We start from the raw sequence: 16,238 nt of genomic DNA, 5'->3' as shown, positions 1-16,238 counted from the left end.
GGGTGGATAGCAAGAAGCTTTTTCCCAGAGTGGGGGATTCAATTACTAGGGGTCACGAGTTCAAAGTGAGAGGGGAAAAGTTTAGGGGGGATATGCGTGGAAAGTTCTTTATGCAGAGGGTGGTGGGTGCATGGAACGCGTTGCCAGCGGAGGTGGTAGACGCGGGCACGATAGCGTCTTTTCAGATGTATCTAGAAAGACACATGAATGGGCAGGAAGCAAAGAGGTACAGACCCTTCGAAAATAGGCGATATGTTTAGATAGAGGATCTGGATCGGCGCAGGCTTGGAGGGCCGAAGGACCTGTTCCTGTGCTGTAATTTTCTTTGTTCTTTGTTCTTTGAACATTTTGGAAACACATGCAAAGCACGGCGCAGCCACTGCAGAGAGCAGAGTGTGGACAGGCTTATCATACTTGACATCTTGTTTTGTCCCCTTCCCAGATTAGAAGAAATTGCATTTTATGTTCACTTAACGATTCAATGAAGTTGGTCTTTTGGTTTATAATGTCAGTGCTGGTCTTTGATAGAGTAATCCAATTAGTCCTATTTCTCTCCCTTTTTCTGCAGCCCTGTGCAGGTTCCCCTTCCTGTATTTATCCAGGTCACTTTTGAAAGATATAATTGAATCTGCTTCCTCTACACGTTTGAACATTGCATTTCAGATCACAGCAACTGAAAGCGCAAAACAATTTCTCCCTCTGTCACTTTTGGCCATTTTGTCAATCACCTTAAATCTGTGTCCTTTGCTCACCGACATTTCTGCCACTGGAAACACGTCCTACTTATTTACTCCAACAAAACCGTTCATGGTTTTGAACACCCTGCCAATGTTCCTCTGTACATTCTCCTCCCCAAAGTGTACAACCCCAGTTTCTACAGTCTCTGCTCATAACTGAAGTAACACCGTCCTGGTACCATTCTGGTCAATCTCCAATTTAATGTGTTCTCTCTCATAAATAATGAAATGGGATGTTTCTCAGGAAATGATAAACAAAATTAAAAAAAAGAGCGAGAAATACATACTGAGCAAAATGGATGTCAATCATTTGAACCCAAAACGAACAAAAGATCTAACCTTCCTGTGGATCGTGGAGAGGGATATTTCACACTTCATGAGCATTGTAGATCAATTCATGGATACACCTAGAAACTGAAAGGACGCTGGTTCATGGACTTCAGAACAAGCACCGCCCCTAGGGCGGGACCAACAGTTGCCTCTGTGTAATACCCAACCGTGATAGAACAGTATATCTACCCTGGCGAGTTTAGACGTCTGGAATGCATGCTGTAATTTCAGGTTGAAGGATTCGATTCCCCCCCACCCCTTTTTTTCCTTCACTTTTTCGCCCGGCTTCACAAGCGATATCCTCTATGAAATTCTCATTAGAGAGTTCAAGGCGTGTTTGATATTAATGAGATGCAACCATCTCGTCAGCCTCTTTCTGATTGGGTAGTCTTACCTCCTTCGAGTATCTGGTTGCTAAAGATTGAACATTTTTCCTTTCAGCTGCAGCTCCGGTTCAGTTCAGCTCCCTGATAGTTCTGGCGCTGCTCTCCACTCACAATCTGTCAGTACCAAGAAAACAGCGGTGAAATTTACAAGCGTGCAGTGTTCTGTACGTCCTTTGCAACACTTGAATATATTTCATGCCGTGTAAATGCACTTTGACATATCCCCCTGATATGCTAGATAGCTATGTTTACAAAACCTCAGCAGAACATTAATATAATTTGAGCATCACGATCTGGTTGGGTCCCATTCCCTCGAAGTGAGGAATGAGCAGTACTTGCGAGTAAATTTTCTTCCAAAAGAATGATAGAAAATTTACCTAGCCAAAAGGCTGAAATAGCTCAATTCGTAGAGCGTTAGCATCAAAATTAAAAAAAGGCCCCGGGTCACTTTTGGGTTTTGGCAACTGTTATTTGTTTTGTGTCCGATTCTTGAGCTGCATTATTTGTATTGAAATTATTTGCCCAGTGTCAAAGGTTTGGAAATGAATAGAGGGACATCAAGAACGGGAACTATTTATATGTTCTGTATTTACCTTTTTCGCTATCTCGTTTTGTTTTTTTCCCCAGTATTTTGACTTTCTCAGTGCCAGGGCAAATTTTGACTTGATGCATTAAAAATAACCTGAATCCTTTTCTAAATTTCGACGTGCTCAACCATGCGCCTTCTGTTTTCAATGGTGGAATCACAGAATCATAGAAAATTTGCATCACAGAAGGCAGCCATTCAGTCCCTTGTGTCTGTGCCGGCTTTCTGCAACAGCGAGACAGCTAGTGCCACTTCTCCTCACTTTCCATGTAGCCCTGATTTTTTTCTGTTTAGATAATTCTCCAAATTCCTTTTGTGAGCTATGATTGAATTTGCCTCACCACAGACTGAGGCCGTACATTCCAGATCCTAACCACACACTGCTTTAAAATAATTTGTTTTAAAAACTTCCTCAGGTTCTATTACCATTTACTTTAGACAAGCTCCCTTTGATTCTTGACCCTTCGATCAATGAAATATTTGCTTTCGAGCTACTTTGTCTAGAGCTGTCATGATTTTTCACACCTCGATCAAATATCCTCTCAGCCTTCCCTTCTATCAGGAAAAAGCCCTATATTTTCTCCTATTGATTCAGGTAACTGAAGTCCCTCAACGCTGGAACTATTCTCGTAAATATATTCTGCATTCTTGCCTTCCCTGTAATTAAATTCTGTCCAACTCAGCCTTGAATGTATTCAATGACCCAGCTTCCACCACTCTTTGGGGAAGAGAATTCCAAAGATTAACGACCTGCTGGGAGAATAAATTCCTCCTCCTCTCCGTCTTAAAAGGGACCCGCCCTAATTTTGAAACTGTGCCCTTTCTTTCTGGTTCCCCGAAAAAGGAAAACATTTTCATATCATCCACCATGTCAAGACCCCTGGGGATCTTACATGTTTCAATAAGAACAACTCTCATTCTTCTAAACTCCAATGAGTTTCGCCTCAACTTGCTCAACCTTCCCTCATAATGCAACCCCTTCACCACAGGAATCTGCCTAGTGACCCTCCTCTGAAATAATTCCAAAGCACATATATCTCCCATTACGTATGTAGACTAATAATGTACATGGCACCCTCTGTGAGGTATCACCAATACCCGATACAGTTGTTGCAAGACTTCCCTACGTCTAGAAAAGCAAAATACTGTGGATGCTCAACATCTGCAATAAAAACAAAGTACCAGAAATACTAAGCAGGTCTGAACGCATCTGTGGAGAGACAAGCAGAGTTAACATTTCAGGTCAGTGACCTTACATCATAACTGTATATTCAGCAGGAGAGGCAGCTTGAGAACTAATGAAAGGTCACTGACCTGAGACGTTAACTCTGCTTCTCTCTCCACAGATGCTGCCAGACCTGCTGAGCATTTTCGGCACTTTCTGTTTCTATTCCGTACTTCTATACCCTATCCCTCTTGCAACAAATGCCACCATTCAATTTTCCGTCCAAATTACTTGTTGCAATTGCATTCTATCTTTTAGTGATTCATGCTTGTACAAGGTTACCCAGATCCCTCTGAACTTGTGTCAAAGTTGGGAGAGCTGCCCCACAACTCGTCAAGCAACAGCCGGACATAGTCATACTCACGGAATCATACCTTACAGACAATGTCCCAGACACAGCAATCATTGTCCCCCTGTATGTCCTGTCCCACTAGCAGGACAGACACAGCAGAGATGGCGGGACTGTGGACTACAGTAGGGAGGGAGTTGCCCTGGAAGTCCTCAACGTCGACTCTGGACCCCATGAAGTCTCATGGCATCAGGTCAAACATGGGCAAGGTAACCTCCTACTGGTTACCACCACCCGCCCTCCCTCAGCTGATGAGTCAGTACTCCGTGTTGAGCAACATTTGGAGGAAACACTGAGAGTGGCTAGGGCACAAAATTTACTCTGGATGGGGGACTTCAATGACCATCACCAAGAGTGGCTCGGTAGCACCACTACTGGCGGAGCTGGCCGAGTACTAAAGGACATAGCTGCTAGACTGCTTTGCGGCAGGTGGTGGGGAACCAAAACGGGGGGAAAACATACTTGATCTTGTCCTGACCAATCTGCCTGCCGTAGGTGCTTCTGTCCATGACTGTATTGGTATGAGTGACAACCGAACAGTCCTTATGCAGATGGATTGCGTCTTCACATTGAGGATATCATCCATCGTGTTGTGTGGCACTATCACCATGCCAAATGGGATACATTTCGAACAGATCTAGCAATGCAAAACTGGGCAGCCATGAGGCGCTGTGGGCCATCTGCAGCAGCAGAATTGCGCAATCACAATCCGTAACCTCCTGGCCCGGCATATCCCCCACTCTACCATTACTATCAAGCCAGGAGACCAAGCCTGTTCAATCAAGAGTGCAGGAAGGCATGCCCAGAGCAGCACCAGGCATACCTCAAAATGAGGTGTCAACCTGGTGAAGCTACAACCCAGGACTACGTGCACGCCAAACTGCATAAGCAGCATGCAATAGACAGAGCTACGTGATACCATAACCAATGGATCAGATCTAAGCTCTGCAGTCCTGCGACATCCATTCGTGAATGGTGGTGGACAATTGAACAACTAACTGGAGGACGTTGCTCAAATATCCCCATCCTCAATGATGGGGGAGCCCAGCACATCAGTGCAAAAGATCAGGCTGAAGCATTTGCAACAATCATCAGCCAGAAGTGCCGAGTTGATGACCCATCTCGGCACCCCCCCTGAAGTCCCCAGCATCACAGATGCCAGACTTCAGCCAATTCGATTCACTCCGTGTTATATCAAAAGATGGCTGAAGGCAGTGGATACTGCAAAGGCTATGGGTCTTGACAATATAGACCTGTGCTCCAGAACTTGCTGCACCTCTAGCCAAGCTGTCCCAGTATAGCTACAACACTGGCACCTACCCGGCAATGTGAAAAATTGCCCAGGTATGTCCTGTACACAAAAAGCAGGACAAATCCAACCCGGCCAGTTACCGCCCCATCAGACTACTCTTAATCATCTGCAAAGTGATGGAAGGTGTCATCAACAGTGCCATCAAGCAGCACTTGCATCGCATAAACCTGCTCTGTGAAGCTCAGTTTGGATTCCGCCAGGGCCACTCAGCTCCTGACATCATTTCAGCCTTGGTTCAAACATGGGCAAAAGAATTGAACTCAAGAGGTCAGGTGAGAGTGACTGCCCTTGACATCAAGGTAGCATTTGACCGAGTATGGCATCAAGGAGCCCTAGCAAAAATGGAGTCAATGGAAATCAGGGAGAAAACTCTCTGATGGTTGCTGTCATACCCAGCGCAAAGGAAGATGGCTGTGGTTGTTGGAGGTCAATCACCTGAGCTCCATGACATCATGGCAGGAGTTCCTCAGGGTAGTGTCCTAGTCCCAACCGTCCTCAGCTGCTTCATCAATGACCTTCCTTCAATCATAAGGTCAGAAGTGGGGATGTTTGCTGATAATTGCACAATGTTCACCATCATTCACGACTCCTCAAATACTGAGTCAGTCAGTGCAGAAATGCAGCAAAACCTGGATAACATCCAGACTTGTGTTGATAAGTGGCAAATAACATTTGCACCACACAAGTGCCAGGCAATGATCATCTCCAACAAGAAAGAACCTAACCATCTCCCCTTAACAGTCAATCGCATTACCATCGCTGAATCCCCCACTATCAACATCCTAGGCGCTACCACTGAGAAGGAACTGAACTGGAGTAGCCATATAAATACCCTGGCTACAGGAGCAGGTCAGAGACTAGGAATCCTGCGGTAAGTAACTCACCTCCTGACTCCCCAAATTATTTACACCATCGACAAGGCACAAGTCAGGAATGTGATGGAATCCTCTCCACTTGCTTGAATGGGTGCAGCTCCAACAACACTCAAGAAGCTCGACACCATCCAGGACAAAGCAGCCCGCTTGATTGGCATCCTATCGACAAACATTCACTCCCCCCACCAGCGACGCACAGTGGCAGCAGTGTGTACCATCGACAAGATCCACTGCAGCAACCTCCCAAGTCTCCTTAGACAGCACTGAGCAATCCCGCGACCTCTACCACCTTGAAGGACAAGAGCAGCAGATGCATGGCAACATCACCACCTGCAAGTTCCCCTTCAAGTCACACACCATCCTGACTTGGATCTATATCGTCATTCCTTCACTGTCGCTGGGTCAAAATCATGGAACTTCCTTCCGAACAGCACTGTGGGTGTACCTACCTCACATAGCCTGCAGCGGTTCAAGAACGCAGCTCACCACCACGTTCTCAAGGGCTATTACGGATGGGCAATAAATGCTGGCATATCCAGTGACGCCCACATCCCATGAATGTATGAAATAAAAAACTGCAGCGCTCTGCAGTTTCTCTCCATAGAAGCAGAGAAAGGTTGTATCACAGAAATAGGCTACTAGGCCCATCGTGTCTGTGCTGGCCGACAAACAATCCATCTATTCTCATTCAACATTCCAGCATTTGGTCCGTAGCCGTCCAGATTATGGCACTTAAGTTGCATATCCGGACTCCTTTTGGATAAGTTGAGTGTTTCTGCCTCAACTACCCTCTCAGGCAGTGAGTTCCAGACCTCCACCACCCTCTGCGTGAAAAACGTTTTCCAAATCTCCCCGCTAATATTTCTGCCAATCGTTTTAATTCTGTGCCCCCGAGTCACAGACCTCTCTGCTAAGGTAAATAGGCCCTTCACGTCCACTCTATCCAGGCCGCTCAAAATGTTGTTTCTTTCAAGCAGATCTGCCCTCAGCTTCTTCTGTTCCACGGAGAACAATCCCAAGCTATCCAACCTTTCCTCAAAGTTCCATTTTCCAGTCCTCGCAATATCCTTGTAAATCTCCTCTGTAACCTCTTTCGTGCGATTACTTTCTTTCTGTAATGAGGTGACACAGTACTCGGGTTGTGGCCTAACCAATGAGTTATACAGTTCCAGCATAACTTCCTTGCTCTTATATTCTATACGTCAGCTAATAAAGGAAATGATTCCATAGGCCATCTTAAACAGCTTATTGGCCTGTCTTTCTATCTATAGGGATCTATGGATATTCACTCCAAGGTCCCTCACTTCCTCTACACTTTTCAGCATTTTCCCTTTAAACGTGTATATCTTTGCCCTGTTTGACCTCTCCAAACACATCCCCTCACATTTCTCCAGGTTGAGTTCCATTTGCCAAGTTTCTGCCCATCCGACCAGACCATCAATATCTTCTTGCAGTCTCCAGCTATCTTCCTCGGTATTTAACACATGGCCAATCTTTGGGTCATCTGCAAACTTCTTCATCATGCCCCCTACATTTACGTCCAAATCGTTAATATATACCATATAAAGCAGGGTACCCAGTACTGAGCCGACAGAACGCCACTGGAAGCAACCAAACACCCATTCAACAATTGCCCTTTGTTTCCTGCCACTGAGCCAATTTCGAATCCACCTTATTGCATTTCCCTGGATCCCATGGGATTTTATTTTTGTAAGCAGTCTGCCATGTGCTCCTCGTTAAAGCCTTTCTAAAATCCATGTAGACCACGTCAACTGCACTACCCGCATCTTTCTTCCTTGTTACCTCTTCAAAAAATTCGATCATTTTGGGTCACAAAATATCTTACTTGAACAATACCATGCTGACTATCCTTGATTAACCTGTGCCTTTCTAAGTGACAGTTCATCCTGTCTTTCAGAATCGATTCTACTAATTTGTCCACTACTGAAATTAGACTGACTGGCCTGTAATTATTCTATTTATCCCTCACCCCCTTTTTAAACAGAGATACAACGTTAGAAATTCTCCAGTCCTCTAGCCCCACACCTGTGTCCAGTGAGGACTGGAAAATAATGGTTAGACCTTCTGTTATAGCTTCTCTTGCTTCTTTTAACAGCCTAGGGTACATTTCATCTGGCCCTGCGAATTTATCAACTTTCAAGCATGCTAATCCCATTAATACGTCCTCTCTGCCGATATTTGTCAAGCCTAATACATCACTCTCCTCCTCCATAACTATAATATCTGCATCGCCCCCGTATTTTGTGAAGACTGACGCAAAGTGTTCGTTAAGAATCATAACAGCATCTTCTGTTCCTACGCATAGGTTACCTTTTTGGTCATTAATGCGCTACTATCTCCGTAATTCCTGCAACTCTTAAAGTATTAAGAACACATCTTTGGGTTCACCTTGATTTTGCTTGCCAATATTGTTTCATGCCTTCTCTTTGCCTTCCTAATTTCCCTTTTGATTTCACCCCTCCACTTTCTATACCCCTCTTGGCTTATTCTCGTATTCGGTCTCGGTATAGATATAAGCTTTCCTTTTCTGCCTTATCTCTTTCTGTAAGCTCCTTGACATCCATGGGGCTCTATATTTGGCAGTCTCTTCCCTTTACTTTGTGGGAACATGTTTACTCTGAACTCCTTTAATCTCCCCTTTGAATGCCTCCCACTGCTCTGACAGTGACTTACCTTCAAGTAACTGTTTCCAGTCCACTTTCGCTAAGTCACTCCTCAGTTAAGTAAAATTTGCCTTGCCTCAATTGAGAAATCTAACTCCTGTTCTATCGCTAGCCTTTTGCAAAAGTATGTTACAACTGATTGAATTATGATCACCAGCGCCAAAATGCTCTCCCACTGCCAGTCCTTCCACCTGCCCAACTTCATTTCCTAAAGCAAAGTCTAAACCTTCTGCCTCTCTTGTTGGACTTCCTATATACTGGCCAAAAGGTTCTCCTGAATGCTCCTCAAATAAAATGCCATGTAAATAAAATTCTGCTTTCCTTTTCTTCCCACCAAAGATGGCAACCTCACATTTTTCCATGTTATACTCCATCAGCCAAATTACATAACCTATCTAAATTTCTTTGCAGAAACTTTATGTCGTCTTCACAACTTCCTTTCCTATATATCTTTGTATCGTTAGCAAATTTAATTACAATACCCTGGGTCCCTTCATCCAAGCTCTTAAAAAAGACAGTTAAATGTTGACGCCCGAGCGCTGATCCTGTGGCACACTGCCCGTTCCAGTTTGCCAACCTGAAAATGCCCCATTTATTCCGAATCTCTGTTTCCTGTTGGTTAGTCAATCCTGTATCTAGCGTAATATATTATACCCAACGTCATGAGCTATTATCTAGTGGAGTCACATTTTATTCAGCACCTTCCCGAATACATTTTGGAAATCTGCTTCCTCTTTATCCACTCTGTATGTTACATCCTCAAAGAACCCTAATAACATTGTCAAGCACGATTTCCCTTTCGTGAATACCTGATGATTGGCTAATAACGGTTTGAATTCTAAATATCTTGCTGCTAATATCTTAATAACGGATTCCAGCATTTTCCCAATGACAGATGGTATGCTAACTGGGCTTTTGTTCCCTGCTCTCTGTCTGCCTGCTTTCTTGAACAGAGGTATTTCATTTGCGTTTTTCCAATCCATTGGGACCTTTTCAGAATGTAAGGAATTTTGGGAGAATATAACCGAATCATTCAGCCGATTGTGCCACGAGAACCGTTTGCGTGCATTTGCTTTGCTGTGCTGGAAAGAGCCATAACATGTGAGTTTCTTACCTGTAGAAAAGGATTCTGAACCCTTGATTAAATTAGTAAATGAACTGGTTTTTTCCCTTTGTTTACCATATTGTTTACCACATTTCACTGCACCCGGACTTTACGAAAATGATGGCCTCGTCGTGTCTTTCTGGCAACAACATAATGGGAAGGGCAGGCTTCAAATATCGTCCTCTGCACAAACCCAATAATCAAATGTATAGAAAGGTGCAATCAACAGGCTTATGATTGTTGCTCCACGGGAAACATGTAACGTAAGAAAGTATAGAAATAAAACTGATTTCCACCAGTTTCACGCTCTATCTGTTGTAGCTACAGTGTAAATCACATGAGTCACCGACAGCAGAAAAAAACACCATCTGAATTGTAGCTTATCTCGGTACGCTTGAGCCTGATAAATGTTAGCAAAGTCGATTATTGGACCAGCTCTCTGAATTATTGATTCAGTTACAGTGTAGGAACCCGGGTCAGTGTTTTACCGGAATCTGGAAAGTTACTTTATTCGGACCCGGGAATGTGTTCGGTAAGTATTATTAATCCAGTAACATAATCACACGGGAGTAAACAGCACTGGTACCCGGATGTGCATTGTGCTAGTACCCTGGATATGTAAGATACTGGTAACAGCCGTTGTGCTATATTGGGTCCTGGGAGTGTGGTGTACCTGGGCAGGAACTGCGTTGCATCAGGAGCTAGTTGTATGCCTAGACAGGGGCCTGCTCTGCCATAGACTGTCCAATGTGCTGTATTGGGATACATGAGTTTAATGGCTTTCTACATTTGTTACAGTTATCCAGGGCTGTGTTGTATTGGTACCCGCTAGTTTGCGATAAAGGGGTGGTGGTGTGTACTGTTCCGCAAAATGGCATCTACTGTACTGGTTCCAGAAAGTGCTCTACAGGGTCCCAGGAGCGTACTTTGCGGGGACCCGGGCATGCGCTGGTCCTCGGCCCTTGGACATGATATCCCGGGACCGGGGAATGTGTGGCTCTGGGACTCACGGGTGCACTGCACCGTGACTCCTGACTTATATTGTGTGCTGTTCCAGGACTGGGGAGTGAGCGGTCTTCGGATGAGGAATTTAGCAGCAGCATTCCCTTCTGATCTGACACAGATTTCTATTTGTTCTCCTACAATTTATCAAATGATGTAGCAAGTTATAAGTCGGCAAAGTATCTTTCAGCACAGATCAAAATCTGCTTTATTCAAGAACAGGCAAATGGTACAGACAATTGACTATGATAATACGTTTGATGTAATCATTTCAACATCTACCTGGAAATTAAACACATTCCGAATAGCACAGGGAGATGGGGTTGGGAAGGGGGTTGGGGGGGGGGGTGGTGGCGGGGGTGTTGGTGAACGTGGATGTGGCTGGGGTACTGGTAATTTATCATAGAAAATCTGCTTTTATTCTCTATCAATCCCGATGACGGTGGAGAAATTAATAACCTTCGCAGCCCTCCTTTTTTCCTGATCCTGTGCTCTCTCTCAAATCATATTACTTCAGAAAAAAGCAAAGGTCAGAGAAACTTTTCAACACTGAGACACGGCGACTGCCTTGGCAATGTGAGCTAATGGTGTCTTGTGGAGAAAAATACAATCATAGCAAGTGTTCATCCTCAAAGTACCCCGGATTGTGTACACAAGTACGATTGTGGTAAGCGGGCTTTAGTTGGAAACGCATCTGTCAATATTGTGAGATCATTTCATCGAATTAATTTGAAAATCATTGTAAGAGGATATTTAACTCCATTTATCAATTCCTGCCTGTATTTTCTTTGGGTCACTGCATAAATAAACGTGTTTGTGCAGCAACTCAAGAGCTGGAGCATGAAGCCTATCTCTTGAACAAATGTGGGCAGGGAAACAGTAACAAGGTACCAAAAGTATTCCAGTCGTTTCAAAATGGAACAAACCATAAACACCACCCATAACAGAATGAAATTCCCCGATATAACGAACAGTAAAATCATGGATTTTCTTCGGTTCGCCATCTCTGGGTCAGTTGGACTCTCCCCTCGACTCCCACCCCGGAGCCGCCTGCGGGCTCTACTGGTCACTATAATGCTTCTGACCGTCAGTGCATTGAATAGTAGAATCAAAATAAATGGAATAAGAGGTGTTAAAATGTAATGCATTAATTCCGTAATAGCCCAGCCCAGTGAGTGAGATACAGCTGATGCCACGAAACAAAACCAGGGACTGTTAGAAATCGTATATTTAGATTCATACAGAAAATACCAGAAAATGTTCTTCAAACAGCTCAGCGCAGTCACGGTTCCAAGAACCACAGCGGCTGTTTTCTCTGTACAGTATTTTGTTTTCAGCTTCTGACAACAAATGGCTACAAATCGATCAAAGGAAAAAGTGACGGTAAACCAGACAGAACAATCTGTGGCGACATAAAGCAGGACGGCGTGGATATCACAAACTCTAACGTAATACAGGAAAGCAGATTGTTCCCGATAAACAATTGGAATCTGCCTTAGGATCAGATCGAAAATAACGACCAATAGGTCCGCCGCTGCCATGGCTACGAGATAGCAGGTGACACATTTGGAGAGACCACACTTTCCCCGAGACAGGATCACAATCGTCACTACGTTCACTGTAAGCAGAAGTGAATCGTAAATTACTATTCGAACACCGCAATAATAGAAGTTCCACGTGCTTCGGTGAAATAATGGAAAAGGATGTGGAATACGTCTATTCACGTTCTTCACAATCAACTGAAATTCGGAGAAAAAATATGATGGTATCTATTATCTTATCTGTGACAGAACATCCTGTATATATATTTTGCAATCACAGTAATCTGTAATGAATCAGCAGTTAAATGATGCAACGAGATCAAATGAAACAAGGTTACAATAGTAAGTCAATTTAGATTAAATAAAAATAGGCCAAAAATCGGGAGCTACACTTCCATATGGACAATGGAAAGTGATTAAGCTATTCAATCAGTTGGACGTGTTCTGCCATTCAATTAGTTCGTGGCTGATCTGTATCTGAACTCCATCCACACACCACGGATTCTTAATCCCAGGGGAAAAAAAACTACCAATCTCAGTTTTGAAACATTCAATTCACCTCCTCTGAATGGCTTTGTAAGGGGAAATTTTCCAGATTTCCACTTCGCATTGACTGAATCGGATCGAAATCATGACTGTTAAGTGCACAATAATAATTTGATTGATATCAGTGAATGAGAGATCACATTCATGGAACATAGGTCACAATCAAATATACATGCTGAGTAAATAGAAATAATTGTACAAACTGATAAAAGACAGAAATAAAGAAAAAAAGAAGGAAGGAAGAACTCACATCTATTGACACTAAACAGAAAATATGGTCATGCAAAACACTTTACTGCCAGTGAAGTACATTTCCCATATATTCACGGTTGCAGTCACGATTGCAATATAAGGAATGTCATACAATACATTTCTGGACGTGCGGACTATGATATTGCATGCTGCTAAACTCCAGTTACTGAAGTACCAGTTCCAGATTGCAACTTACTCGGGAGAGCAATCGCAGCCAAGATGGGGAAGTAAATCTTTTCTATATCATTAAGCGCCCAAAGAATTTTGAGTTTTATCAGGAAACTAAGAGACATTATTTTTCCTTTCGGTAAGAGTCGATGATTCGATGTTGTTGATGCTGGAAGAAATTCTCCGATTGACACCTTGAGAGGATCGCCATTATTTATAGGAGAAAACAAAAATCCATTAGGTCAGATAATTGGTTTCCTTACAGTCACTGAACAAACAGATGAAGTCAACAGCTTTCACTCCAGGATTGTTTAAAAATAACAGCGGGATTTCAAAATAGACATTTCCTTGAAGACCGGGTTAAAGCTGTACATTCATAGACTCAGACAAGTCCCACAATCCTAAGAAATATGTCCACTGATGTATTTTCTCAAAAAGAAAGTACTGAACAGTGGGTTTGTCCAGTATCATCAAATAAAAGCCCGAGCAAATGTGTTCATATTAGAGAGGATCAACTAAAGAAGAACTTAAGTAAAAAGCAAAACATAAGAATTTTAATATCTGAAATAATAACATTACTGACAGTTTCCATCAAGCCCTCCATACCTGCGGTGCAACTTCAAAAAGATGCTGCCTGTTTTACTGATTGTCTGCAACATATTTTTCTTATCATTCAGATTCCCAGCTTCCACAATATTGCTTTCGTTCGAAGAATTTAAAAACATTGCCTGGAAATTTATTCTAGGCTGCTTCTTGTACAAAATGAATTGATTCAGAAAGCATCTTTTCTAGTTGATGATACCGGACAGAATATATATCTATTACACGAAAGAAAGAAGGAAGGAAAGAAAGAAGAAATCTAGTCGCCTTTTATTGTGGGCACTATTGTAACAATCGCTGGCTACAGTTAAGAGCCGACTCTTGGAAATTGTTGATGCGTGATTCTTCTGAATTTTAATTAGAAGTGTAATATTCCTGCTTAAGAAACAGGGAGACAAATTTGAAACTATCACATCAAGTGTTTGCACGTCATCCTTACACTGTCAAAGTTCAGGGTTTTGTCAATATTGGATGGTGATTATCTCAACAAGTGTGACTGACGTTTAGCGAATTCTTAACTGGTGGAATTGTCCAGCTACTGATTCCGAATCTTGTGCATCTCTGCATCTTCTAACAAAGTGTGCCCTAATTTCCCTGCTTATTATCTTAAACGAGCAACACTGGCAACCTCCACCCATTTTGTGCATTTATTTATTCCTTCTTTGGTCGTGACTGTCGCTGGCGATGCCAGCATTTGTTTTCCATCCCTAACTGCCCTTGAGATGCTGGTGGTGTGCCTCTTTCTGGAACAGTGGTTCTCCATATGATGTATGTACACCCATAGTGCTGTTATGGAGTGAGTGTCTGACTTTGGATCAGCGATATTGAAGCTTCAACGATATAGTTCCAAGTCGGGATGGTATGAGGCGTGGAGGAAAACTTTCAGTGGCATCACCAACGTCTTCCCCAATCATTTAACCTGTGCTTAACGCATTGTAGACTCCTTATTTTCTCCACACGGCTTACCTTCCCAGCCAACCTTGTACAGTCAGCAACCTTGGATATAATACACACAGTACCCTCATCTCAGTTATCAACATGGATAGGAAATAGCTGAAATCCAAGCACAGATTCTTGTGGTGTTCCTCTAGTTGCACTTCGCCATCCCAAAAATGACATGTTTATTCCTACCCTCTGTTTTCTGTCTGTTCTGTCTGCTAACTAATTATCAAATCAAGTAAGTGTCTTACCCCCAATCCCATGAGCCCTAACCTTGTGAAAGTACCACTTGAGTAGCATCTTATCCAATTTTGTCTGGAACCCAAGCATCCTGCATCCACTGATTATCCCTCACCTACAGAGCTAGTTACACCCACAAATAAAAACAATCAACAATTTGTTAAACGTTGTTTTTATTCTTTCCTCCAAATCATTTATGTATATCACAAACAACAGTGGTCCCAGCACAGAACCCTGTGGAACACCACTGGTCACACGTCTCCATTTTGAGAAACTGCCTTCCACTGCTACTCTCTGTCTCCTGTTGCCCAGCCAGTTCTTTATCCATCTAGCTAGTACACCCTGGACCCCATGCGACTTCACTTTCTCCATCAGCCTACCATGGGGAACCTTATCAAACGCCTTACTGAAGTCCATGTATACGACATCTACAGCCCTTCCCTCGTCAATCAACTTTGTCACTTCCTCAAAGAATTCTATTAAGTTGGTAAGACATGAACTTCCCTGCACAAAATCATGTTGCCTATCACTGATAAGCCCATTTTCTTTCAAATGGGAACAGATCCTATCCCTCAGTATCTTCTCCAGCAGCTTCCCCACCACTGACGTCAGGCTCACCGGTCTATAATTACCTGGATTCTCCCTGCTACCCTTCTTAAACAAGGGGACAACGTTAGCAATTCTCCAGTCCTCCGGGAACTCACCCGTGTTTAAGAATGCTTCAAAGATATCTGTTAAGGTCCCAGCTATTTCCTCTCTCGCTTCCCTCTGTAACCTGGGATAGATCCCATCCAGACCTGGGGACTTGTCCACCTTAATGCCTTTTAGAATACCCAACACTTCCTCCCTCCTTATGCCGACTTGACCTCGAATAATCAGACACCTGTCCCTAACCTCAACATCCTCTCCTCGGAAAATACCGATGCAAAGTACTCGTTTAGAATCTCACCCATTTTCTCTGACTCCACGCATAACATCCCTCCTTTGTCCTTGAGTGAGCCAATCCTTTCTCTAGTTACCCCCTTGCTCCTTATATATGAATCAAATTGCCCTATGCCCTGGCAACACTGCCCACTGCTGAACGGGCGCAGTCTCCCTTTGATAAGGGAGCTAATTACTCATTCGTGGATCCTGTCATTATAAAAACCTCAGTGGGCATATTTGCGGTGCCCAAGTTGTCAGTTATCATTGGGGGAATTCACACGGTGTAAGGCTCTTCTGATTGGCTTCCCAGACCGCCCTATGGAACTCCAACCCGTCCAGCCCATGGATTTGCCCCTCGAGAGCTGGTAGTGGGCGCCGGTCAGCTCCACCAACGTGAGCAGAGCCTCCAATACTTCCTCACCTTCGGGCAGACCTGC

General features: G+C 43.5%; 1 protein-coding gene across 1 annotated transcript; it reads right to left on the bottom strand.

Annotated features, from left to right (window-relative positions):
• Positions 1 to 11,307: 11,307 nt before the first annotated feature.
• LOC137362326 (probable G-protein coupled receptor 139) lies at positions 11,308 to 13,223 on the bottom strand. Its single transcript, XM_068026738.1, has 2 exons — positions 13,127 to 13,223; positions 11,308 to 12,209 (listed from the first exon to the last, which is right to left on the bottom strand). Exons 1-2 carry the CDS (start codon positions 13,221 to 13,223, stop codon positions 11,308 to 11,310), a joined length of 999 nt encoding a protein of 332 aa, XP_067882839.1.
• Positions 13,224 to 16,238: the final 3,015 nt, after the last annotated feature.

This window comes from Heterodontus francisci, unplaced genomic scaffold (genome assembly GCF_036365525.1).
Source record: "Heterodontus francisci isolate sHetFra1 unplaced genomic scaffold, sHetFra1.hap1 HAP1_SCAFFOLD_70_2, whole genome shotgun sequence".
Classification (NCBI taxonomy): domain Eukaryota; kingdom Metazoa; phylum Chordata; class Chondrichthyes; order Heterodontiformes; family Heterodontidae; genus Heterodontus; species Heterodontus francisci.
The sequence above is the reverse complement of the archived record's forward strand: the minus strand, read 5'-3'. Positions and strand labels throughout refer to the sequence as shown.